General features: G+C 44.8%; 1 protein-coding gene across 1 annotated transcript; it reads left to right on the top strand.

The window, feature by feature from the left end:
• Positions 1 to 269: 269 nt before the first annotated feature.
• LOC131287780 (protein CBFA2T2-like) lies at positions 270 to 27,491 on the top strand. Its single transcript, XM_058316864.1, has 9 exons — positions 270 to 348; positions 21,031 to 21,464; positions 22,611 to 22,757; positions 25,671 to 25,909; positions 26,239 to 26,413; positions 26,477 to 26,878; positions 26,945 to 27,115; positions 27,180 to 27,287; positions 27,354 to 27,491. The coding sequence occupies exons 1-9, from the start codon at positions 270 to 272 to the stop codon at positions 27,489 to 27,491; spliced, it is 1,893 nt and encodes a 630-aa protein (XP_058172847.1).

The following is a 27,491-nucleotide window of genomic DNA, read 5'->3' as shown; positions in this document are numbered from 1 at the left end:
TATGAAAATTTTGAAATGGGTCTTTTTATTATTCAAAAAAGATGTAAAAAGAATCGATTGACAAGATAGAAATAACTTATAGTGAAGAAATTGGTTTGACGCTTCACTTGTAGTGAAGAGATTGGTTTTCCATCTATAAAACCAAAAAACAGAAACCTTTAAATTTCCTTTTAATTTTCATTTATAAATTTTCATATTTCATTCTTAGAGGGAGGGATGAACTTTTAAACAATCTAATTAAACCATCCAAAATCTTTTCTACTTCACAGATGGCACTGGACGGAAAGGCAATCAAGGAAGAAATACCTGACAAGGATACATACGAGACGAGCGCCCGTAAATTGAAAGGTAAAACCGGCTTAAGTCAAATGTTTACCGGGTGACTTTGGGTGCAAAAAAAAGTGAAGTGTGTATTTTAAAAGTGCAAGAAGAAATGTGACGAAAGAATTGGTATTTTTGCACGTTTCGTTGATTAAAAATTGGATGCCGACGGAAGATAAAGAAAAATGAATTGGCATAATGTTTCCGCTGGTGCGTGGCGAAAGAATTGGCGTCGCTCGTGATGGAATAAATTATTACACCCACCGCCTGAACTAGATCCGTGCGAAGAAAACAAAAAAAAAAGGAAATGTAATTTAAGAAACATATCTTATCTGCGCCGTCTTCCGCCGTCAGCGCTAAACTGTTTGCCTAAGCTTAATCGAATTGCCGCACGTCGCTCGGCGCCCCGGCGTCTGGTGGCATAATTGCAAATCAGGTGCCGCACGGTCGTTCGGTGTTTACATTCACGGACACAAAGCGCCTCATTACTTGCCGCCGAAGGGCTCGAGACCTGAAGCGTTTGACCTTCCCTGGCGTGCGTCTTATCAATGTCTTTACAGGCTTCGATTCGGGTCCTCGCAGGGGAGCGGGGATGCGGGCGAGGCTGGAGCCAATTTGGGGGACGCCGGATGGCAGAAGAACCAGAACTTCGATCCACCAAACCATCAGAAGAGCGCACACCTTTCGATTTTTTTTTTTGCGAAGGGATTACCCTGGCCGGGTTTGGGGTTTTAAGGAACGTGCCCAATCCTTCGCTTCCTGATAGGAGGGTGGTAAAAGGGGGCCAGTGGAAGGGTGTCAAAAGGTGCAAACTGGAAAAATGACAACATGACCCACGGAATGGGAAGGAATCTTCAAGTTTCGGGGACGGAAATTGTTGACTCGTCGCCAGAAAAGGGGGGAAAAACACGGAGCGAGTTTTCGTTTAGCGAAATCTATCTTCAACACACTCTCCCCTTCCTTCCTCCTACCTTTGGTGGGTGGAGATTTTTCTCCCTGGCGGCGGGGAACATCTTCCGCCAGAGCGTGCAGCTGATTTGATAAAGAAAGAATTATATGTGTGTTTGTGGAAATGTTTCTCGCCCGTCGTCCGTCGCCATTATTTTCGCCACGTCGGGAAAATCGCACCTCGCAGCGCGGGACTTACTTTATCGCTCTCCATCCACTCGCTGTGGGTTACTTCCATTTTTTTCACCCCCACCCTCTCTCTCTCCAGGGGTTTCCCTGTTCGGGTGGGAAAATTTACTAACTTCCTTCCCACGCAACGACAACTCGGGGGCCATTTCTTTTGCGAAGGGGATGAACCGAAGTGGAGCAAAAAAAAAGAACGGAGCCTGGGAAAACCGATGGCACAACATTCCCTCCTCCCCTCCTCTGCGGTCGCGCACTCCTTCCGGGCTACGGTCTGGAGCTGCGCTGATACGAAACCTGAAGGATTCGCGGCCAGGATTCCATGAATCAGCAAATGTTTGCAAATTGGTAATCATGTCAGTGCGGTTTGTGCCCGACCTTTTCTCTTTCGTGCGCTTTGGACGGTGGAGAATGTAACGCTGAAACGAACGTTGGAATTCAGTATCCTTTCCCGGGGCTCGGGCGTTGATTTTCTCGCCCCCTCCCGTTTGGTCCTTTTTCCCTTCGGACGAATCAGTTTCACCAAACGGAGCGACGGACTATCGCATCGGAACACTTACCCGTTGGGTTATTCGTTCTCCCTCCCCCACAGTGGTCGGGAAAAGTGGAGGGGTGGGGGTGTTCCACTCGCCAGAGCTGTTACCGGTAAGATAGAGCAGAATGGTACGTGCCTTCACGTGGGTGCGTGGCATGATGACCATCAGGCGAAGAGAGGGACACCGAAGAAGAAAATAAAAAAAGGTGAACCAAATAACCAACTCCTGCCCGGCGGAGTTTGGAGTTTCGAAACCGGACGGAAGTGTTTCAGCGTGTGTTGCGAGATTAGAGCGACACTCCATTCCGGTCGTCGAGGGGAGACGATTAAAACCCTTGCCGAACCCACACACCCACACGCACACACAGGCGAAACAAAAAAAAAATACAATCCTCCTACGACAAGCAGTTCCTGCCACTTTCTGTGCTTTCTCGCACCTTTAGCCAAGGGGAGGATTGGGGGAGGGAGAGGGAAATTCGTTCCGAAAACCGCTGGCACACAACCGAAAATCAACAATCCTTCCATGGATTGGAGAGCGTGGCATCGTCCTGCCCGAAGGAAAGCTCATTTGCATATCAACGATGTTCGGGTGGTGCCGCGCCGGGAAAACCACTTTCGCGGTGTAGCCACTCGCGCACGTTTGCCGACCGCCGCGCTCGGGTTGAAAAGTGACTGGAACGATAGTTTTTTGATCCGTTTTTCTTATATTGATTTCACTACGAAGTTACAGCACACAAAACTATTAGTGATATCAAAGAAAAAGAACAGGCTTTGATTGGTTTAGGAAAGCCGTTGGTTTTAATAATTTGGTCAACAATTTTTACAAAATTGATTGAACTAAAAACACATGATTTAATTATGTTCTAAATATCCACCGAAATGCCAGAAATAAGCACTCAGAAGATGCCTTTATTTAATGCAATGTTTTGATAGTTGTCCCAGAAAACAGAATATTTGAAGAAATAAAATCATCACGTAAACGTATTTGTGTTTTCATGCATTAATGATTTATTTATGAATATTTCGACGGCCAGGCCTTATTGTGCGTGATGTACCAAAAAATTTACATTTTTTCAAAGTCAATGGAAAAGAGGTCGCAGCATACCATGTAACGAGAGAAAAACCGTGGGAAAATGTTTGACAGTTGGTTGAACTATTGTTTACCTTACCTCTCACGAGCAACCAGAAAAATGAGATAAAACTGCAAATTCGGTATGTTTCATCAACAGAACAAGAAATAGAGGCGTTCGAAATATGTTCTGGAGGAAGGCTGCGTATAAAGCAGACCAACACACTTAATTTCGGCAATCACGGCGAGCAAAAGGATCTATATCATATGATTTCACACTGAAGAGCAGTTTCTATCCGCAAGACCATGGATACTGTGATCTAGAATTACCAATTACCTATTTCGCGAAGATTTTGGCTGAGATCTCCTACAAGTATGCTAGAAATTTTAGTAAGCACTTTCTCAACCCACTGTCACAACAATGGCGGAGCAAAAAATAGCTTTGACCCGACCTGTCTTTTGATTGATCTTGCATTTTTTTAACCTTATGCTTGAAAACTAATTGTAGCTTGGCAACTACGATATTATCATAGTACAAACAATATTTGGATTTTTATCGATTGTTTTTTTTAAACAAAACATGTGTTGTCAGTTCTGTACAGTGATATTTTTATGTATACTGTACAACTACTTTTATTTGTTGAAAAGGGTTCGCTATGTTAGCTGTGTAAATAACAGGTCTGATTTATTTAACAAATAATTTAGTTTTATTATGAGTTTTCCATGAGGTTCCCATTTTTGGTATTAATTTGTTTTCTGATTTTTTTGTAAAATATAATTGAAAATTAATGCAAACACATTTTTTCTTGCGTATCTTCTTGCAAAACGATTGGATTTCGTTTCAAAACAAATAATCCTTGTAAGACGAACGTATTCAATTTTAATTTCAAATAACCCCTATCCATTCCATCAACTTATCAATCGCAAAGGATCTTAGCGACGCACAGCAGCGAACCGGGGCACATACACTCAGGCCGTGTTCGCGCCTACTCTCGCTGCAGTTCGCCCTACACCCGGTGCGCGATTTTCCCACGATTTCCAACGTAAACAAAACTATTTATGCAAATTGTGCGCCACCTTTCGGATGGGTTGCTGTAGGCGGCCTGGCCTGGCTTCCGTTTCTCCACCGACCGACCGACGATGATGATGATGATGATGATGGCGAAATGGTAATTGCGCTAAGTGTTCGATGGTTTAGCCCGATTCCGGCGGGAAGATTTGATTGATCCATCGGTGGGTTTCGCACACACACACACACACACACATATCGTTCCCGGACGCGCGGACGTTCGCTCGCTCCCTCCGAAGAGCGGCGCGCATTTGCAAGGATAACGGATTTGGTGATGATAAATCAACAAACGAGTCGCATGAGGGGACACTCCGGTGAGAGGGATGGATGAAACCCAACCCGGTGTGGCCCAATGTAGTTTGGGACCTCGGGACTCGGAACAGATGGTTTTGGAGGGGGTTTGTGTCGGTACGTGCGATACGACTAAGACGAAGGATTGCGTTGTCCGCACGAACCAGGTCAAATTACATCGGACTGTCGGAGGTGGTGGACGCAGATTTGGCCGGACTTTATTTCAACGTCCATGAAGTGTGGAGTCGATTGTCTAGTAAAATGAAGAAACGAGTAGCTCCATTCGTGATGTTATAGTTTTGTAAACCATTTTAGGAACTACAAAAGATAGTGACTCTTTCTTTATCAATTTTTACAATCATTTTATGGTTTGTTTCTCAATTTTTTAGTTGGTGTTTCAAAATGTCATTTTATTGGTTTGTTGAAAATAGTTTTCTTCTTTTTTTTTCTTCGGCTAAAGCAGTACTGTCACTGAAGCTCAATAATCGAACCGAAGTTCTGCATTTTTTTAGTAGAAAAAACATCCCGATGACCGCATTTTAAATAACTCCAGCGCACACAACACAACCGATGGCATTTGTTTTCGTTTCACACGCTTGTTTGTCTACATTTTCTTCACGTTCCGTTTTCCACGGGGTGGTGTCGTTCGGGGGTGGAAAGTGGAAAAGAAAGAGAGACGGAGAAGAGCAACAGAAAAAAAAATATATCTGTCGGAAAAACCAAGCAGACGAGCAGAGGCAAAGTAAAACGGATCGGCATTTTGCGCCCGTTCAATCGCACCGTACCGGGAAAGGGGGAGCGAAGGTGGAGGGAAACCAGCGCAGAGAGATACAACTCACACCACCCACGTGCCCGAGGAAAGGATGGGAAACATGACGGCTTGTGTGCATCCATCTGCAAAATCATCCTCACATTCTTTCTTTCCGTCGTCTGGCTGGCGTGTTTCCGTTTGTCGGATGGTAAATTAAGCCGCAGGACAAATGGAAAAGCTGTCGGCCCCTTGCGGTGAGGGAGCGGGAGGAACCGGAGGAATGCAAACGTGCCCGGAAAAAAGGGAAAATCGCCCTCCGGTGTGCGAACACGACCAGCTGAAAGGTGGCTGAAGCGTGGCGCGTTTAAGCGAAGATAAGAAAAAAAAGAAGAAAACCTGAACTCTGTGGCAAAGAAGGGCAGAGGGGGGGGGGGGGGGGTGGAGGAAAAAAATCCGGGAAAAACATAATCAAACCTCCCTTTTCCCCCACCCTTTTCCTCTCGCGTCCTGCGGGAGAACGGTTCAGCTTTTCTCCACGCAACAACAAACGCAGGGTGGGAAGGGCTCGGGAAGTAAAAACAATCACGTGGGGTAAATGGGTGGGGGGGAGGGAAGGGGGTGGGGAAAGATTTTTATTGCCACATTTTGATGCTATCGATGAATTTTCCCACCGGGTCGAGACCGAGGGTGGGGAGGAAGGGAGAGGAAGATTTTCGCGTGTGCAACCCCAAGGTGCACAGTGGTTCAAAGAGTGGACTTTCCCGGTCGGTATTTTATTTTACCAAAATTTGCATCGGAAAATTTAAAATATTCTTGTTTTTCATTTCAAAGTAGAAGACAATTACAAATGGAACTTAACAAAATCGTAAATTAAATTACAATTTATTAATGATAATAAAAATGGCATAAAAAAGGCATAAATATTATCAAATTTTAAAAATTTTTTGTAAACATCGCAAGCCTGTTCTTTATCTAATAAAAACGAGTAGCGAGTGAAAATGTTCACGAACAACTAGCACCTCACCACCACCTTCACCACTGTGAGACAGTGGAAAACCTGCCCCTCCTTCATTGTGTCATCCTTCCGCGCCTGTTTTCCCATTTTCGTGAACCTCGCGGGCGATAACGGAGGTAATGCGATGCGAAACAAACGATGGGGGCGGAATGTTTTTCTTTCCCTTTATCCCTTTTTAACGGTGGGAATAATTTTTCGTGGAACTTTTCCTTGCAAACGCCAATTGGGCCGATTGTTTACCCAATCAACGAATCGAGCGGAAATGGAATAACGCCACACGCCTTCAGGTGAAACTTTGGGCGGTTCGCAACGTTTTTTCTGTGTCCTATGTAGTAGTCCATTTTTTTTATTAACTTTCTTTGTCAACCGGTAGCTAATTTCCTTGCCTTGTGCAAGGAACCAATTAAATATATTTTTCCGCATCGCTTGGGAGGAAAATTGCTGCGCGATTTGTGCAACCATAAACAATGTGAATTAAAACTGCATTAAAATGGAAAACCAAGCTCACTAAAAGGGCCGTCACTTGGAAAATCTTCCAATGTAGGGGTGTAGGATGCCGGCCCTCCTCTCACCACTCCTGCCCCCGGGTGTTCAATTTTATACCGAGAACGCACTTTTCCGAACGCAACCGGACACTGCCACCGTTCGCCTGAATGACCGCGTCGTTTTTCCAGCTGTTGCAGCAACACGACCTAACCGAAACCCACTCGCCGCCACCGTCCCAGTGAAAGCCCCCCCCCCCTCCCCCTCCCGTTTCCAGCGCATTAGAGCAAAGGGGTGGAGAAAGCTCGGGGATATCGGGATGACAATTTCAAAAATAAACCACACCACAACCAGGGCTCCCGGGCGGAGGCGCACATGTGGCTTGTTTTCGTACAATTTATATAAAATAGGAAAATAAATATTTTAAATACGACGCCAACGGAAAAGCGGGCCCCACTGTCGTGCCCGTGCTCCAGCGGCAAAAAAAACGAAAATAGAATGCAGTGGAAAACAACAGGATATGCGACCGGCAGCTCCATTTTAATGGCAGCTGACCATTTTCCCAACATGGTGCACTTTTTGGGGACACTGTTAGATGTGGTCGAGGCCCCTAAATTGAGTGTTCAAGTAACCGTCCCGTTCTATTTTGGAGCGTGCATTGAACGCTATTTTAAGCACAAATGAAATACATTGAATTATTAGCAGCTTCTAAAAATACTTTAATTTAAGTCGTGGGTTTCCCTGGGTAGTTTTCGGGAGTCATGCTATATAGTATTTGAAAATCCCTCAGTTTTTTTGAACCTTCTCCTGTTCCAGAATGTTGAGTCATTAGAATTTAAAACCAATCAAACTCTCTCCCAACAACTACCCGATGAATGAATAAAAACAAATCGAAGAGTGACACGTAATAACGTTGTCAAGCTATCCAATTTTTCACCCTTTCATAAAAATAATTGAAAGGTTGCTTTTTAATTGCGCTCCATCGAATCGTTTGTAGTAACAAGCGAAGTAACTCAAATTCATTCCCCTAACCGGAGGACGGGGAGCGAAAAAACACCCTCGGCCAGTTGTGAAAAAATGTAAATATTCACACCAAAAGGACGTCTGCAATGTGTCTGCAATTTGACGCTCGCACAATCCGGCGAATAATTTTCTTTCTGCCCCGACGACGGAAATCGACGGTCGAGGGAAATGCCAGCATACATTAAAATGATTTCCCAACCTGCCTGTCACCGGGCGTGACACACGGCGAGTGACGCTGGAAGTTTCAACGGTTCAGTTAGTAAATAAATTGAAATTGAAACAGGTGTTGAAGGGGAAGAATGACCAAACGAAAGGAAAAAAACCAGAAATTTTTAACAATTTCATCATTTGGTTTAAGCTTTTTGTATGAAGTGGCTCGCCTGTTTACGCCATGTAGAGTCATTTTGTTCTATGTTTTTTTAGTTTCGCGTTTTATGATTTCTCAATTTCCATCATATTGTTTCTACTTTCAATTTCATAGTAACGATTTCATAGAACATCTCCTGGTTGTTTCTTTTTTTTAACAAAATGCAATTTATCTTAGTAAATAAACAAACTGAACCATTTTTTTATATTGTGATATTCAGCAAAACATGTTATGCCATAAGTAAATAAAACTGTAACATAAAAGATATATTATTTATGAAAACTAATTCTTTGCTTGGTCGTCGAAAACCGGCGGTTTAAAAACATTTATAAACAAATTTCGTCAAAAATAACAGTACTAAAAAAGTGTGTTGAAAACGCTTGACAATCAACGTGATAATTGTCAATTTCAGATAGGAGATCGATTAATAAATAACAAGCAATTAAAATGTACTCGATATGTTTAATTCTTACAGAACAGGAAATTATAATCTGGCTACAAAACAAACGTAGAAGTGCGCTAGTAGTAGACTAAAGTAATTGTACAAATTTATCCTTTGACCTTTTTGTTAGTTTTTATTTTTGTCAAAAATGCACTAAAACATTTACTAAAACCAGCTTGGAAATGTGTTTAATATACAATACTGTACTTTGTAACTAAGGATTCGTTTGAATCTTTGTTCTTGTTTCAGTTTGTGCTTTTTCAAAGACAATTTATGCATCGCTTATAGTTTTACTATTCCTAGACACATTTGGCATTTGTTACGGTTATAATGTTCATATGAAAATAAAAAGAAGAAACAAACCAAACTTAATATTTCGATTCGTGTTTAAAATATTATTTTTAATGTAAATTTTTTCTTTAACTGTCTCCTCTTTCAATCTGTTTCCATATGAAAAAAAGTCAATGTTCTCGTCTTGTTTCCATTTTATATTGATATATTTACATTTATAGTTTAAATTTACATGCCCTGGCTGTTCAAACTAAAACTTAATAATTTAATAATAATATTTATTAGAATGTTCGTGTTCAAATTATAAGAAGAAACAAATCAAATGAAACTTTATATTTCGATTGATGTTTAAAACATTTTTTTCAACGAAAATTTTCTCTTTGACCCAATTAATCTGTGTCCACTTCAATCTGTTTCCATATAAAACAATTCAATGTACTTGTTTTGTTTGCATTTTATATACGCTCAATGGTCAACGAATGGTACGAATGTGTCAATCGCTTAGAGACTTTCGGATGTTAGATCCATTTTCTACACATTACACTGATGGCACCTGAATCGGTAACTTATCTGCATGTAGTCAGCACACGAGATAACACAAACACTGCGTACCGTCCATGCATCAAACCGTTTGCGCCAGCGGCCTTCGGCCAAATCTGCATTACGTCACGTCCAGACGGCGTCGGAATGTAACGCCATGAAGTGCAGAACGTTGGCAGCGCGCACCAGTCGTCGATAATGACAAAAGCCAACCGATACTTGCCCCCCCTCCCCGAAGGGAAGCGTATGTAATGCCTGGACATTAACCGGAAGTGGCTGCGACGACGAAGAAGAAGTTAACGCCAAACCCCTCTGTGGTTTTAGGCTGAGCGGAAGAAGTCTCTGCCACTGACAAACGCCAAGTGTACTGCCATGACGCCGGGCGCCCTTCTGCTATTGCCCCCACCACCACCATCACCTTCCATGTTCGCTTCTTCTCCGGAGTAAAGAGGAACGCCAAACACCATCAGCGCCAGATGGCCAGCAGTGCAAGATGGCACAAGTGGGTTCGTACGTGAACCGCAAGCGGGCGAGACGGGGCGCAGGGGTTCTTGTGTCGGGCAGATGGCGGAAAAGTAATAGAAAACAGAAACCTCCCCGGCCGCCGTAATGAAATGCGCGCCCTCTCGGTCTTCTGGAGGTTCTGGTTCTAACGAGAGAGGTCCTCAAGCAGAAGCAGAAGGTCTGGTCGCGACCTTCCAAGTCTCACTCGCATGCTTTCTCCCTCCCTCTCTCTCTCTGTCTGTTGGCACCGGGTGGCGAAGAAGTGATTAACCCTCGCCTCCCGACAAAAACTTCCGCCCCTCCGAACTCCGTTCTGTCTGGCTGGTCAACGAAGTTTTCCAAAGGTTTCCCGCGAACAGCTGCACCGAGTCCGGTGTGTGATCTTCATTACAAGTCTGTCGTTTTCCTCCGCTTGTCCTTGCCCGCCCGTTCTTCGCCGCCCAAGTTCCATCGGCGACACCTTTTCGGTTCGGGAGAGGGCAAGTTATTCGATTCTGGTGTCATCCGGGCTTCGGAAAAACGTCTCGCACCCCGACCCGGACCATCTGCACCGGACGGGCGTGTTCTACTGTGTGCGTGAATGAATACACTTCAACCTGCCAGTCGCAGGCCCCCCCCCCCCCCTCCATCACCCTCTTCCATCACGAGGTCGCTGTCTCGAAAGCTTTCCCCCCCCAACACCGGATTTTCCCGATCTTATTCTGCTTCTGCCACGTGCTACCATCCCAGCACACATTTTCCCGGCTTTTCCCATCGCCCTGCGCCGTGGTAGTATCGGTAGCCGGCTACAAAGCCCAGATCGGCTTCCGTTTCCACCGGCGGCGGCGGCGGCGTTGAAGTTCGCAGTGGAGATTGTCATTTTCACTCGTTCGCTTTCGCTTGTGTTCTCTCTTCGCGCGCTCCCCGGATACGGTTTTCGGTCCGGGCTGTACGGAAACGGTCTGCGAGTGACATATGTCCGTACCCGGGAGAGTCGTGTACAATACCAATTTATAATGATTTGTGGATAATAGAGAATTTTGCTCCACCGAAAGGGAACCACTCGATTTTCCGGACACTGGTTCGCTTCGGTGTTGTAAAGTTTCGGCTTCGTTTTGCAACGAAATTAATGATGCTGCTGTTTTGCTGAGCAAGAAAACCTTTCGTTTACTGTTTTTATTTTCACTTCGTTGCATTATTATCGCGAGCGTAAATGTCACGCTCGATGGATGGAAATGCGATTCAACACAAAACGAAAATAGGTACGGCGGTAAAAATAGAGCCGGATGGTGGGCCGGACACTTTTCGTTGTATAACCACCGTGCACGGACACACCCCTCCCTAGCGTGAATTATTATTATTGACCACACGGCTGGACGGCTAAAAATGGAACCGATCGTATCTAGTTTTATCTCGTTGCTCAACTTCAGGCAAATGATTTATTTATGGATGTTATCTTCTTCCGACGTAACGCGGGGTGTGTACTTCGTCCGGGTGTTGAACGTGATTTTATGTAACACTTGCTTAACACCTGAATCGCGTTTGTTTTGTTTATGAGCTTGTCTTTTAATAACCTTGTCTTACTTTTACTTGTGTTTTTCTTTGAAGCAAGGGGTTTTTAATATTTTATTTTATTTTCTTGCTCGTTTGTTTACTTCAAGTTTGTTTTTGATGCACTTTCATGTTGATTTGTTGTCACAAGTTGCAAGTTGTTTGTTTTTTTTTTATGATTGCATTCACGATCAACCTCTGACTTTCAACCATTTTTATGACCATTCCCTTTTCTGATGTATCGCAAATTTATCAACGTCCACGGAGATCTGTCACCTCGGATAAGGACGCATCTGATCCTCGTTGTTCGAATCTATCGCCCCCATTCCTCCGAACTCCACCACATTCACACCCATTAGGGGCCTGGAATTCAGAGAAAGGCAGAGAATCATCCCAACCCCTCGCCCTGCATCCCGATCGAACACGATATCGCATACGGTGGAAAGCTGCAAAACAAATGTAAACTGCCATAAATTGCCGCATTAGAAGGGCGCCCGGAAAACCGCCCTGACGTTGATCTTTGGGTTCCCTGGGAGCGACCGGGTCGTATTCCCCCCCCGTCGGTGTCGGATTCCGATGAAATCATGCAAATACACACGCCAATCGTAATCCGTCTTCGTATGGGGGGAAAACCCCCGGGCGCCGGGCTTTTGGCATTCGATGCTCGCCGGAGTTGGAAGTTGTTTCGGGGCCAATATGTCCCGGTATGTGCCCGGTGTTTGTCTTCACTAATCCTTGTCCGATGTCGAGATTTGGGATGATGGTTGATGGCGTTCCCAGGAAGGACCCAGATTTTTTGGGGCGTAAATTTATCGAGAGCTTTCTTTTGTGAGCGAATGTTCTATGGGGATCACGGATCGGAAAACAAAAATCCATAAAACGGTAAATCTTAGATGATATTTATTTCCTGTAATGTTTTCGAAAGACGCTCGACTTAAAAGTAAAATTGTTAGATTTAGTTTAATGTGTTTCTTTTACATAATTAACGCATCAAACAAACTGATGAGAGCAAAACACATGTTAAAGGAAATGGAAGCAATTTTGCACAAAACAAAACTTTGCTCCTGGCTGTACATAAGAAGAAAACAATCTTCAAGAATCTTCCCATTCTCCCATTCTCTTCCTCCTAAGTGCTTGCACCCGTCTTCCGGAAACAGCTATTTTTAAAAGACCCGACGTACAAGATGGCGCACAAGACACGCTCCTTCCCGAAATTGCGTACCTCGTAACGCATTCTCACACCAATAAATCTGCGGCGGACGGCAAAATATCCGCCGGCCATTCGGTTGGCGAGCTGGAAAAACAAAAACTCCAAAATCCAGCGCTAATGAACCATCGTTCCGTTTAAAGGCGGTAGTATTTTTTGCGGGAGCCAAGGTTGGGGGCGATAGGCGCAATGTTTGTTTTTGGTTCTTTGCATCTGCAGTTGAAAGATGCTTATCGGTGTACGTTACGCGAACCACGTAGCTCGAGGAGGTTCTTTCTTTCATCAATGGAACATCAATGGGTTTGTAGCGTAAATCGCGGATGAATGGAGTTGCTACAAACTTTTTCTTCTGCCTATTTTTATACAGTATCTTGGAGCATCTCGAAGTCAACAACATCTGAAACAAACCCAAATGTTGCTTCTGGTTTGGAACTGAAGAGAGATTAAAATAAATTGCAAGGATCTCGTGTTCTAAAAGATACTTCTCCCTGGCACTCCAACTGCTGAAGTCTGGAAAAAGGATTATAGAGCGAAACTACTTCGATGGTGTCGTACAGAGTCGAAACGGTCACTTCAACTGGGATCAATGTCGTCGGACATGTGTTGAAAGTTTCGCTCCCTTCAACGCTCAAACGATCGGTATCCCCCAGCTGTCAGCTATTCTGGATAGAACTCGCTCGACAGAGGCTCAGTTGGATCCCCTGATCCCTGGCGGGAAAAACCAAACCACCAGCGTGCGAGTTGGCGTGATTTTTCGTTTGTGTCCAACATGTCCCCCATGTGTTGGTTGCGAGCGGCGTCCAGACAACCACTAAAACACACTCGCCGAGCCCGACTTGGGCAGCCGAAGTCTGGTGTATGTTTGCTACGAGGGGATTCGCTTCGCTTGTAGACGCTTGCCAGAACCGGAACATGGCGACACCCTGGCCCTGGTGTGTTGGTCCGATGCGTTCGAAAACCCACCATTATCCGGGCAAGGAAAACCGGTGTGGTGGGGCGGGGGAGGCGAATGGATGGGGAGGCTGGTTCGAATGACAGCTTGCTCCTATCTGGCAGGGACCAAATCCGTTTTTCGCCCCCTTTTTTTGCCTCTCGTTTGACCCGCCGGGGATGCCAAACGGACGCCGAAGGGTGCGGAAGCCCTAATGAGACTGACCGCACCGATACAGCGATGCCGGAAATATCATAAATAAATATTTTGCAGGCGAAAATGTTTATGACGCGCTCGCAGCGGGGAACGTTCTTCTGATCTGATGTCAGGGTAGAGAGAGAGAAAGAGGGAGAGATGGAGGATGACCGACCGAAACTGTCCAGCAGCAACCGCCCCGGGCATATTGGTTTTGGGGATGGTGTTGATGGCCCGTCCGGGTTTTTTTTTTTTGTTGGTTCTTGTTGTCTGGTTCCAAACTGTTGTCAGATGTTCCACCAGCTCCGGGAGGCTCCGGGTCCTAGTCGGGATTTTGCGGTGGAGCCCAGTCGTTTGAATTTTGATCTTTCGAACGTACGCCTGAAGGTAGGCAAACCGGCGACGACACCGAAATTCGAACATGTCAGCGAGTGTTCCATTTTAGATATAAACCAGTGACCAGAACAGGTTGAAATGGATCATGTTTTGCTTGTACCGGTGACCTGCTTGTCGGTCTGGTGTCTACACCCTTCATCGCTCTCTTCACCTCCGTCGCCCTTTTTGAACACGACCATGCTACGGACTGATCGAAATTTTATTCTCGAACACATTTTTTCGACCGAACATTTCAATGAATCGATTCGTTTGTGTGCGAAAGCGACGTTGTTGATGGGAGGTTTTGTTTTTGTTTGCTCTTGTTTGCTCCATCGAGAAGCTCGTCCCGTGTGGCGGCTTTGGCAAATGACAATATTCTTTCAACCAACCGTGTGTGTGTGTGTGTGTGTGCATTTATGTTTGATAAACACAACGACCCACCGAAAGAGGCGTGCATTTTTGGCTAACTGTTCCCGACAAACTTGGGTTTCTTTTGATCGCACCCGAGAGAGAAACCCAATGGTAGGAACAACAAAGAAATTTGCCCGAAAGTGTTGGTTTTAGTTCCTCACAAGTTGCAGTGCCATTATTAGTTAACAACAAACATATTTGGAGAACAAATTAAGATGTAGAATGTTTTGCTAGCACAAGAGTGTAGCAAATAAATAAACGTAATAAAGAATGCAAACTTACGTCGCTTGCAGTTGGTGCTTAGTACATGTTTACTAACCGGCACCTTTCCGAAGAAGATAGCATTATTATACAGCTACAACACATGAAGACATTGTAAATAAAGTTGCCTATAGTGTTTTTAACTGAATATTGTACTTAAGTAAATGATTTTGTTTGATTCAAATGAAATTCGAGTTGGGGTAGCTTCTACATTTGAATGACATTTAATAAGTTCATAAGTTCATGTTGATGCAAATTATAGTAGTCGAAAACTGTTGACAAAGGTTGAGTTGTTTTTGTCATTTTTATTGTTTACGACTATACAAATAATTGAATTCTTTCTCAACTTATTGGCTGTCATTTTTTATAGCCAGCTGTCATTAGTACTAAAAAGTTTTTTTCCCATAAATACATAAGTAAAAATGTATCTGATGGTTATAGTAAACATAAAAGTTATTTCTTTGGGAAGCTTTCGCTTTAATTTCCAAAACCGTAAGTTTCAAGCATTTTATTAACAAATTTGAGCAAAAATGGTAGTACTTAAAATGTGTGCTATAAACGCTTGGCATTCAACGTGTTAAAGGGTTCAAGATTTGGTGATCATCAAATTGTGTAAATGAGTAATATAAATGGTGGGAAATATAATATTTGAATCGTGTTACACAAAAAGACTACTTAAATAATTGCGATCAATCCGATTTCAACCTAAAGTTGGACGAAAAATCGTCGAAATGGGAAAATGAGTTATGCGGACGCCATATTGTAAGTATTACTTCCGCCGCTCAACCTCCTGCTTCAACGACCGCAACTCGAATGGAATTTACCATCCATCAATAAGCCAAAATTCCTCCACCCGGCTCGCCTTCTGCTGACCAGACGTGGTGCCGGTTTCAAATTAGAAAATTATCACCACGTGCAAGGCATGTGCCACGCGGTCGCAGCCTGGACCCCAAGTGCGAGCATAAATAGCAAGAAGAGGAGAGGCGGAAAAAAGGACGCCAACCAGAAACCGAGAGGCTCGGCCCGCCAAAGGGGGTGAAGAATGTGATGGTGGTGGGGGAGCAGAGGGGGAGCAAGCCGCGGTGTAACTTTATTTCCGTCCGCCTCGGGAACATCTGTTCCATCTGGTCCCGATCAGGGTGCAAATGCGATTGAAGGCGCACACACACACACACACACGCGGGCAGTTTGAAAAAGGAGAAAAATGGGAAAAGTGTGGGGAAACTCATTTCACTCCGGACAATAATGTGTACCGCGTGGCCAGGCGATGGTGCACTGGGGATGAGTGGTTTCTTTTTTTTTTGTCGGTCCTCCGCTTCGCCGGTCCTCCGCCCCCACCCCCACCACGAAAATCGGTTCCCCTCGACCATCCTCACTTTGCATTTCGATTCCGTTGCGGCAATCGCTGGCAGGCTTCAAACTCAACGACAGATCAACGCCAGATGGCGCTCGAGCGTTTGGCCTTTTTCGTGGTGTGTGGAGGAGCGGGAAGGGACGGATTTGGGGTAGGTGCCAGCTGCAGCCGTATTGGAATTACAATCGCAACAGTCCTTGGTCCGCCCGGGAAGCGATCCCTTCCGATTTGTTCCGACGGGCGTGGAAAACCCCTCGGGGAAAGCCGAGCCGTCAGCACCTGTCACCGGCAAGCTGTTCACGTACGATGTGTATGCATGTGTGTGTGTGTCTGCTCGTCCAATTGATTTAATCGAAAAAACGTTTGAATTAAACAGCGGCGAAAGACTTCCCGCTGGCTTTGGCAGATAGTTTTAGTGGCGTGATTTTCTATTTCTGTCGTTAAAATGTTGACGCCTTTTTGTTAGAATGTACCATTTTTTTTTGTATGCATATCGTGCTGGGAAAACTTTTTCCAAACCGTGCATTAAACGTTAGAGGGATCTTGTACCACTTCGTTCTATCCGACAGACGAACAATGTTTGTGCCTTCAAATGGAAAGATTAAATTCCGATTGTTATTACGGACGATGAACCATCCCAACGCAGGACGAAAAAAAAAACTCCTCCAAATCCTGTCCACGTTCGTACTCGCTATTTCACTGCTCGCAATTTTTGCGAGTGACAATAAATCCGCCATTGCATTGCCCGTCGACGGTTCAAGCAGGACGCGATTGGAAACGCTTCGAAAGTGCATCGTTTTAAAGAAACATCCATCGCAACTATCATCATCGCTCCGTTTTATCCACGTTCAGATAGGATGTCTGGCGTACGTTTGAGCAGCGCATTCGCGTTCGTAGGGCAAAAATCAGGCCGCCATCCAGTTGCGAGTTTTCACATCGAGCGAAGTGCGCTTTTTCCCTACCACAATTTTTCCCGACATGGTTGTACCTTGAGCATGGAAAAGAGGGGGAAAGTGAGGCGGATAGTTGGAGGTGACGATGGAAGGAAGATTTGTGGTAGTTTGTAGCGATCGCAGTTCCATCCGTTCTCTGGCATCCAGGGTAGTGTTGTCTGCTGCTTCAATTCCCGCTATCGATGACATCTCGGTGCACAGTGGGAAAAACTCATTTTTCGTGGTGGTAAAAAATGCAATAAATGATTTGTCTTTATCGAAGTGTAATCTAGATTATCGAAAAGTGACAATATTATAGTTATATTTTTATATAATTTAATCAACAATAAGACAGCATTTATTTCCTTTACAACATACTTCTAATTTAAAAATATCAAATGTCACTCTCGTCATCAAAATGACACTCTCATCATTAAAATAAGGTAAACGAAGCGAAATCGTGTATCGTCTCTCGTGTATCGTCGATATTCGGGCCCAGCGTCATCTATGCTTTGTTTTTTGTTTTGCAATTTGGTAAAAGTTGCAGCACTTTTTAAGCTTTAGCTATTATTTTGTTATGTATTGTTGAAAATAAAAATAACTACGCTACATAATCACAGAACTTTGATAAATATTCGATTAAAACGCAACCGAATGAACTATTGATTAGTTTGTTTACATTCTGCTATAGCTATTATTTTGTTTTGCATTGCTGAAAATACACACAGAACGCTAAATAATCACAGAATTCCGATGAATATCGCAATCGAATGAACTGTTGATACGATTGTTTATGTTCTGACAAGATTACGGATGCGATTATAGGATGGGTAAGCCAAAATTATTTTTGACAGATCGAGCAGCGGAATGACACGATTACGCTAGCTATTACGCTTTGTTTGCCGTACCCTTTACGCTGTAATAGATTTTCGAACCTCCAAGTTAATTTGCATAAGCATATTCATTCATTTATATAAAAAAAAACTGGACCGAAGACTTCCAAAGGCCGAAGGTTTAATTTGACAGTTAACTTAAGCTGCATGATGATGCAAAGAGAAAATTTGTTTGTTAGTTTTGTTTAGTAGCGACGGCTTAACCGTTTTATTTAACGTACTATCTCAACTTAGTATAATTGTGCAGTATTTAGCATAAACTCACGTACGTGTACATCTGTTTCTTTTCTCGAAATCTCTGACACTGAATCCAACTACGAGCAAAATCTCTTTCACTACGATAAATAATTACTTGGTTCAATGATAAGTTCCTGCACAGTACGAGTACTTTATTGTTTCTTTTTTGTTTAAATCAGTTAAGTTAAACAATGTTAAATGTCATTTTAACAGCAAACAGTTTAAAGATCAAACAAAAGTTTTAAAATTTCGTACTGAATGCAAATAAATATTTGACCACCTTGACATTGCCCGTTGTCCCACCGTGCTTCCGCGTGGTCGAACATCGCGTGGTTGCAAAAAGCGCGTCAAACCATGGGCAACAGCACTGCTCGCCCGTGCTTGGTATAATAGGTTGAAGTGTCATGTTCAGCGAGTGTGTTGCATCGTGTACGATGCACTTGTTCGAACCTCCTCGCTCGTCCCTTCCTTTCTTGCCACTCCTGGGTGCATTTTTCGATCGAACTCCACCATCCGACGGGCGAGCGCTGCTAGTTTGGCACCTTATCAAGCCGTGCCCGGGAGGTCTCCAGGGCACCACTTAGCGGGCACCGAATCATCAAATGCAAACGGCCGCGCGAAGCCGAGGGAATCAGGGTGCAATCGAAATGTACAATCGGTTTCGCGGAAGTTTCGTTTGCATTCACTTGCCTGTTGTCACGTACTCTTTGTCGCGTTGGATGCAAGGAGAAGGTCGCCTTTTACCTGAATCAGGGAGGGGAAAACAGGGTTGTGGAAAACGTGAAAAAGGCACACGAGTGTACGAATCGTATCATCGCACGAGATGGTGGCGAGGATAATCGCTCCAAACGGGCAACAGTACGGATGGAAAAGAGATATTTCACTCCATTTGCTTCGTTCACTTTTGTTGCCGAAATCGAAATCGATAGTATGTCGAGTGAACGTTTTAACGAGAGCCATCGTCTAGATTTTATTGGCAGTTGAGTTTTGCTTTGAACATTTTTTTTCGAAATATTTACGTTATTTTGGATAAATTAAAACTGTTTTTATTACTTATTTTCACTAAACTTTCGTCAATAAATGTTCAATCTTAATGTTCACTCGTTTAAGAGCTTTTAACACGTCTCATACCGCGTCACCCAAATATGCGTGACAGCAGTTACTTGTTCTAAAAAGTTTTTGACCCATAAATAAATGAAAATGCAACATAAAATTTATAGTTATATTAAAAATACGTTGTTTGCGAAGCTAAGTTTTTGCTTGGCCTTCGAAAACAATCGGTTTAACAAATATTATAAAAAAAATAATTAAAAAGATTGTGCTAAAACTTGTTCTAAAAGCGCTGGGTACGCAACGTGTTAATTTAAAAAAATAATACAACTTCTAAGCTTGGTTTCCTTGTTTTTCTAGTTAACTTCCTCAGCTTTTCTACAGCAATCGTGATTGCATCGAGTTCTAATAATCGATTTCCATTATCGCCGCTTCAACTGGAGGAAACAAAAGAACGCTGCAAAAACAAAAGAACTCCAAAACTGCAGGCAAATGAAATTGCACCACGAACATACCGTGTGCGCACACACCACAATGCAGTTTGTTTTTTTTTTCGGGCAACCCAAACTACACCGCGGTTCAGTTCATTCCGGGAAAATTTGGATAATGGGAAGTAAATAGTGTTGCGCCCTCCCGCATTGCATTGGATGCAGCTGCGAGTTGACTGACGGTCCTTCGGTTCCCCCCGCACCCCATTTCTCCACTCCTCCTTTCGTGTGTTTTTTTTCTGTTCTCAATTTTCCACCTGCTCGCTTTTCGTCATTTCTGCCGAAAAAGGGGGGGGGGAGGGAAGGGGAATTATCCATTCATGGAAAGTTGTTGGTTATGACAGTTTTGTAATTAGTTACAAGCCATGATTGGGTGACTCGGGCTTGAGCATTCCCAGGTGCAGTGCATGGTTTTTCCGGGTGCAGTACCAAAATAAAAAACAAGGCACACACACACACACACACGAAAGGGATAGAGTGTGAGAGTGGTGGGGGTGTGCGGGATGGGAAAAAATCCATCCACAGGGAACCAACGTGGAACTGGTGGAAAAATAGTGGCCTCCGACTGGTTGGCCACGAACGACGCGGATGAAAACTAAGGGTGAATAATAGTTTGGGGACCGACGGGTCGGATGAATGAAGGCTTCATTTGCTTCGCTGCTGGTCGTGCAGGTGACACCGGACCTTTACTTTGGAAGGTAGAGGAAGAGGGGGTGGTATGGGATCTTCTCGGGCGCACCTGGAAATATCAGGATTTCCCGGAACCAATTCGGTGAAACTGGCGTGAAGCACCATGCGCCTCCATTCGTTCTGGGAGAGGAGGGGTTCGGATTTTCATGCTGCGATTTTCCTTTAAACCTCGCTGCCCGCTCCCGCTCCATTCGGTCGCACAATTAAGCGGCACTTGGGACCGCCGTGGGCCAGAACCGATTTTGATTGAAATTTCAATTAATTTCTTTCTTTTCCACGCGCCAGCTCAAACGCACACCATCCCGAAACGTGCCGCTCGGGAAAAACCGCACAGCTTGTTTGCTAACACCCCGTACCCCCGCACCGGGTGGGGATGCAATGGGACGTGGTGACGTCCTGTCACTAGCAATCGACCGGCGTTTCTTCCTTTCCCGCTGACTTTTCCACTGCGCTGATGTTTACGATTTCCTTCATCTCACATCTCTGTCTGGTTTTCGTTTCGGTTTTGCCGTTTTCTTTCCCCTTCCTCTCTGGGCCCTGACTCCTGCTTGGCCACCTGGTGCGGACTCCCGCTGGATGGAATCAACGCCCGCCACGGACACCTTCCGGTTCGGTTCGCTCGCTTTGCCTCGCTCGCGCAGGAGGAAAAGAACAATGTCGCACGCCGGACTCGCCCGAGGGGGCCCGCGTCGTGGCACCCCGCTCGCCCATCTCCCCGCAGATCCCGACCCACCACAGCACGCTCGTGCCGCCCCGCTCGTCGCAGGTCCATCGCAACGGGAGCTCGTCGCCGCCCGGGATGCTCAACGGACATGGAACCGGCGGGGGCGGCGCTGGAACTCCGGGCAGTGGCGGGGGCGGCGGTGGTGGTAGTCTCGGAAGCCTGACGCCACCCCCGGCCATCACACCTGCGTCGGCCGCCGCCGCTGTGGCCGCCGCCGCCGCCGCAGCCGCCGCCCAGCAGGACACCACCAAGCTGCTCAAGATCCGCCGCTTCCTCGGGGCGCTCGTCCAGTTTGGACAGGACGCGAACGTGGACACTGGGGACCGGGTGCGCTCGTTGGTGCTGTCACTTGCGGTAAGTGTCCTTCCCTATACTGTAATAAGTTTGTTCTCACTACATCAACCATTTTTGTGTTTCTTCTCTTCGGTTTTACTGTGGAATTCAAATCTCGTTTATTTCAAAGATTATAGCAGAATTTGCATTTCAAGAAGATGAAAAAAGTAATGTAAAATCCTTGGTTGAATATAGTAAATGGTAAATGTACTACAAGATGTTGTAAAACATTTACCATAGATTCCAGTACAAATATAAAATCAAGCCAAATGACAAATTAATACACTTAGGGTTCAATCAATTGGTATACTGCTGCTCTTAGCAACATTGAAGACAATGAAAATAAAAGTTCAAATACAGATTAATCTTTGAAATAACTAAAAAAAATAATACATTACAAAAACTTTCAATTCTCCCAGGCTTGAAGTAAGTTTTTTGTTGGAAAACAACACTTTTGTGTTTCTAGTATCAGTTGAATTGTGGAAATAAGTTTTTTTTTCAACGATCACAGGCATTCGTTTCAAGAAGTGAAAGAAGATATTGAAAAATATTTTACTAGCATTCAGCAGCGCTTCTATCTTTTAATATTTCATTAAACATATAAATCACTAGTAAATATATAAGAAAATAGAATAACTTACAAAAGCATATGAATCTTTTTGCAATAATTTACAAATCACATATAGATCACATGTTCAACTAAATTTCATTTCTTTTTGGGGAACCTTTGGTTTTTTCTGTAATTATCGTTCATTTACATATCACTTATGTTTTTTTTAATACAAGGTTTACTAAACAGATGATGATTGTAAACCTTTTTTACAATTTTATGTAAGAAACTCAAATCCATTTCAACCACTTTTAGTAAAGAAATGAAACTACCAAGTCTAGCGCAAACATTCACTTCAAGTATTTTTCCCATGCCAATTGTTTGAGTCATATATGAGTCATATTTGCGATATGTACCTAGGTATATACCTTCGTAAAGAGTTGAGCTGTTGGCATCCGCAGTTGGCACCCATTTTCCCGCATGGCAATTTTCCTCACTTGAACAGATGTTTTGCAATAACCCTGTCAACTCGTCATCGAACCCTCACGAACGTTATTTTTCTCTCAACCTGATCGATGTCCTCCTTGTCTCTTCTCCTACTCCTCCTCCTGCCGCAGAGTGGCGCCATTACGGTCGACGAGTTCCAGCTGGCCGTGCAGGAGGCGACCAATTTCCCGCTTCGCACCAACGTCGTCCCGTTCCTGAAGTCGCACGTTCCGGTGCTGCAGCGCGAGATCAACATTCTGGCACGGTCCAACAAGCAGGTAGGCCGAGTGTTTATTGATTCATTTAACATTCAACTCGACACTCCAGAGGTGTTAAACAAAAACATGCGTACTTAAACGTAAAGGGTGGGGTAATAAATATCTTGATTTTTATAGAAATATCATTTTTTTAAAAACATCGTTCGACGGTTAATGGCACGATTTGAAACGGTAATGATTCCTCCCAGTTTTATGCACACAGGCCCTTGTCTCCGACACACTCTTGTTGTCATAAATTGGCCCCAACAGAGCAGGAGTCTTCCTTTCTGCAACGGAAAAAAACGTGGGAACCATTATCCTTGTGCTCTTCCTTCGGGATAGAAATCTTCGAACCATCGAGACTCAGCGGTGCGTCTCCTTCGGGATGTTTTGGTACTCGTTCGTCTTTCAAGGAGGTGGAGGGGGGGGGGGAGTGGTTCCTTCCGGGAATGGAGCAGTACATTTCTCAGAAATGATTGACAGCCACGTGGGAGCACGTGGGAAAGAAAACAAACGTTGCAGTTGGAACAAAGTAGCATTAGCTCTCGCAAGATCCATCCCAGGGAAAACAAGAATTTACGAAGGAAGAAGCGCTTAGGAAAAGGAAAAACCTGCGGGGTAAAAATATCCCTGCGCTAAACGTTCACTGCTATTGAAAACAAGTCCGGCAACGCGATGCCGGTCGGTTTGGGAACGCCACAAGCGCTTTTCCAGCTGGAGTGGCTCGCGTGAGTTCCAGCTCCGTCGAGAGTTCTGCCGGGATTTTCCGGGTGCCGAATCGAATCCGCCACGTGAAGTTTGTTGGAGGCTTTATTGCGCTCACCCGATGTTTCGTTTCTTGTGTTGCCTCGCAGAAAAGAATTCTAAAACTCCACCGACCTGCGGGAAAATGAAAGAACGTCACTAAAGGTGGAAGCTCTAAGAATTTGTGCCCCCTACCCTCCCTACACACACTTTGATGGATGAAAAGTGCCCCCTCGTCAAGGGCGGAAAGGAAGGAATGAAAAACTGGGAGAAACTGTTTGCACGAACAGTTAGAAAACAGTGTTTCCGATTTTAATCTTTTTGGAAAACAAATTTCGGTGTATTCCGTGCAGCTGTGACACGCTCGTTTTATCTTGATGTTCTGTTCCGTTACACTCCCAGCTGCAACCCACCCTCTGGCTGCCTTGATTTTCCACTGGCAATTTTTTTCCACCTCCCGCCCTTCTCGTAAAGGAAAACCGTCGCCGCATCAAGGGGGAGGGAGGGCGCTTTATGTGCGGGAAAGCGGTTTTTCCGGTGAACGATTGCGATTCGTTCGGTGTGGTTTTCGTAAATTGTTCCTTCCTTTCCCGCTAGGGGGGTGACGGATGTTGGGACTGGGGGAAGCTTATAGGCAGCGAAGAACCCAAGAAGATGAGCGAGTGTGCAATGCTTGCGATTGGAAAGCAATAGGATTTGGAGTCCATGCATTCTCGCGTGCTTTCCGTTCCGCGTGGGAAATGTCCCACCCTGGCGTCGTTTGCAGACGAAGGAAAACAGTATGGTTGTGTTGGTTTTTTGTTTCGAGTTTTGTTCGCGACCAAAGGTTCTATTTAGAAGTTTTTCGTTTCTTTGATTCATTAAAGAATCTGTTAGTTTTCGCAATTTTGTTGGTTTTCAGTGCGAAACCTTGAACTGAAACAAAATTTATTCAAAATACAGCTTCTTATCTATTTAATTTTGATTGTTTTAACATACTTTTCTACCTTATGTTCAATTAACACGTTGTACACACGCTGTTTTAGTACTATACTTTAAGATAAAATTTGTTTATAACATTTGTTCAGAATTATGTAATTCGTAACGCGTAGGTTCGAACATGCGTTTCTCGACTTTGCGTTTCAAGAGTGCATTTTTTTGACAAACGTAGTAGGCTAGGTTACGCTTTCCCGGTATCGTAGCTCTCTTGCCATTGGATAGTGTCACGGCAAGCACGCGTTTCCCATTTTGAGCTAAATACATAAAACACAACGTAGGAATTATAGGAAACTAATAGTTTCGAGGCCGTTTCGAACAAAACAACATTTATGAAATCGACTGTATTCGAAGGCTAAGCAACTTATCTTCCAAGGGAATTGGTTTACAATATTGTTATAAATTTTATCATTCACTTTCATTTATTTATGGGACTAAAATTTTAGAACTAATGAGAGCAGGCTATCGAAAACGAGAACCATGGTAGTCAACGTGTTATAAAAGGAAAGTAACAAAACACCAACCTAATTTATTTCGCGAAAATAAATCCCTTACATTTGTCGCTTTGGAAAAATTTAACAATTATTTCTGAAATTATAGAGTATTACTTTTTGCATTTGTTCATCGTTTCTTTATTTGCTGTAGTATTAAAGTCCTTTACTGAGCTACCAGCACAACTGAGTTTGCTGAGCCACCTCAATAATTGAGCAAGCTCAGTATGTGAGCTAGCTCAGTAGGTGAGCAAAATGAGCAAGGATACTCACTCTGCTCATCTAATTGAGCAAGCAGGCTCTGCTCTGCTCACTGAAAAGAGCTACTTGACACAATACTAATCGTGATCGAGCTGCAACCGAATGCTGTTCGGCCATCGCTTTTCTGCTTTCTTTTTTGGCTCGGGATGGTTCGAAAAATTTGCTCTTAGCAGCAACAGCACTCTCTGACAGATACTTCATCATTATCCGTGCGCCAGCTGAAACCATTCGCGCCGCACCGGATGCCAATTTTGTATTGAAGTTGACAGTGCAAAGATTTCCCCGGTTCGGTACGATCCCTGGCACCAGACGCCGAGCCAGCTTGGTGGCCAGTGTTTGATGGGGGTTTTGTTTTCAACAGGATACTTTCTCTTTCATTTTTGTTTCTCCAACAACAAATCGTTTGTTCTGTTTTGAGATAAATATATTTCTAAATTTTCCTTCACTTACCATTTACCTCCAGACATCCGCACAGTATGTCCGATCGAACGAAAGCAGCGTCATGGAGTACGTGCAGAACTTGGCCGAGACGGCGGACATTTTCCTGCCCCACGAGGGGGTGTTTCCGTCGTCGGTCACGGCGGCGGCAGCGGCGGCGGCCGCGGCAGCAGCGGCAGCCGTTGCCAGCGGGGCCAACTCCGCAGGGTCCACTTCCGGTGCGAGCGTCAACGGGTTGGGCTTGAAACGTCGAGCTTCGGATAAGTAAGTGTAAATCGATGAAAAAAAATTAACCTTTCATCTCATCCTAGTTAGCTCCTTTTTTGACTTGTTATTTGCATTATCGAAGGCGTTTTACAATAAATTGTCCATGAAAAATTCAAAATATCATCTTTTGGTGCTTTTAGCTGCTGTACTAAAGTTGTACTAAAACACTCAATTTGTCTTGATTGTTAAATTTTAGCAACAATAAATTAATACTCATCCACACATCTTCCCTAAACATATTTTGAGCTTTTCTTTTTCATTTTGAGAGCCAAAAACACTTCATTTGCATATTTTATTCGTATTCTCTTTACATTGAAACCTTACAGTTTATACGATACACACTCATCGGGTCCTCCAGAGTGGGGCGACTACGTAATGCCTCCGACAAAGCGACCCCATCCATCGCTGCTGCTAGCTTCCGGTGCGTCCCAGCTGTATCCGGCACACCCGGCACTCTTCGAGTACCAGAACGGCGGGCTTCATCCACATTCCGATGGCTTGGTAAAAAGACATTGAATTCATTACGTTTTCGAATACTAACCTTATTTTGTCTCTTACGAACAGCATTCCATTCACCGGGACGATCGAGATATGCGTGCCGCTTCCACGGAGTCTCATCGTGCTGCGGCCAGAATTCCACCTGGTGGAGGTAGCGGTGGTGGTGGTGGAGGTGCTGGCAGTGGAAGTGGAACCGGTGGCGGAAGCAGCAACCTGAGCGTCTCCGGTGGATCGATCAGTGGCGGTGGGGCGAGTGGCGAGGAGGAGTGGAAAAACATTCACACCATGCTAACCTGCATTTCGGCGATGGTGGAGAAGACGAAGCGGGCCATCGCCATCCTGCAGCAGCGCGGTATCGAGCACAGTCACGCCCGGGATCACCAGGACACCTCGATGGCGGACATCAAGCGGCAGACGGAGGAGAAGATCTCGGAGTTCCGGCGTACCGCCGAAGAGTCCGTGAATCAGGTATGGTACGCAGGAAGATCCCCCTTGTACGATCTCAAGAACTAAGAACGAATTCCTTCTTCGCAGGTCAAACGTCAAGCCGTCATGGAGATCCAGCGGGCGGTGGCAGCTGCCGAGGCGAGGACCCTGGATATGATCGCCCAGGAGCGGCTGAAGATGGAGAAAATGTACGCGGACATTCATCGCACCGTACCGGATGCCGAACCGGAGCCACCGATCACGAGCGGAAGTCAAAATGTAAGAGTTCACCAGAACGGGAACGGATGTGGCTGTCTAACGAACGATCGTCTATAACCTACAGGCATGCTGGAACTGCGGACGGAAGGCGAACGAAACCTGCTCCGGGTGCAACCTGGCACGATACTGTGGCTCCTTCTGTCAGCACAAGGACTGGGACCAACACCATCAGGTTAGGGATAAACCGGTTAGGCGTGGAGATTCCTAGCTCTAAAATTGGTTCCGATTCCCCTTGCAGGTTTGTGGAACATCCCGCGCCGAGAACAGCTTCCAGAAGCACACCCAGAGCACCCGCACGTCCATCGCGTCCCGGTCCACCACGCCCCAGCAGCAGAGCAACAGTACATCGAACGGTACGGCGTCCGCCGCAAAATGA

This window comes from Anopheles ziemanni, chromosome 3, assembly GCF_943734765.1.
Source record: "Anopheles ziemanni chromosome 3, idAnoZiCoDA_A2_x.2, whole genome shotgun sequence".
Lineage (NCBI taxonomy): Eukaryota > Metazoa > Arthropoda > Insecta > Diptera > Culicidae > Anopheles > Anopheles ziemanni.
This window is presented reverse-complemented; position numbering and strand designations above follow the sequence as displayed.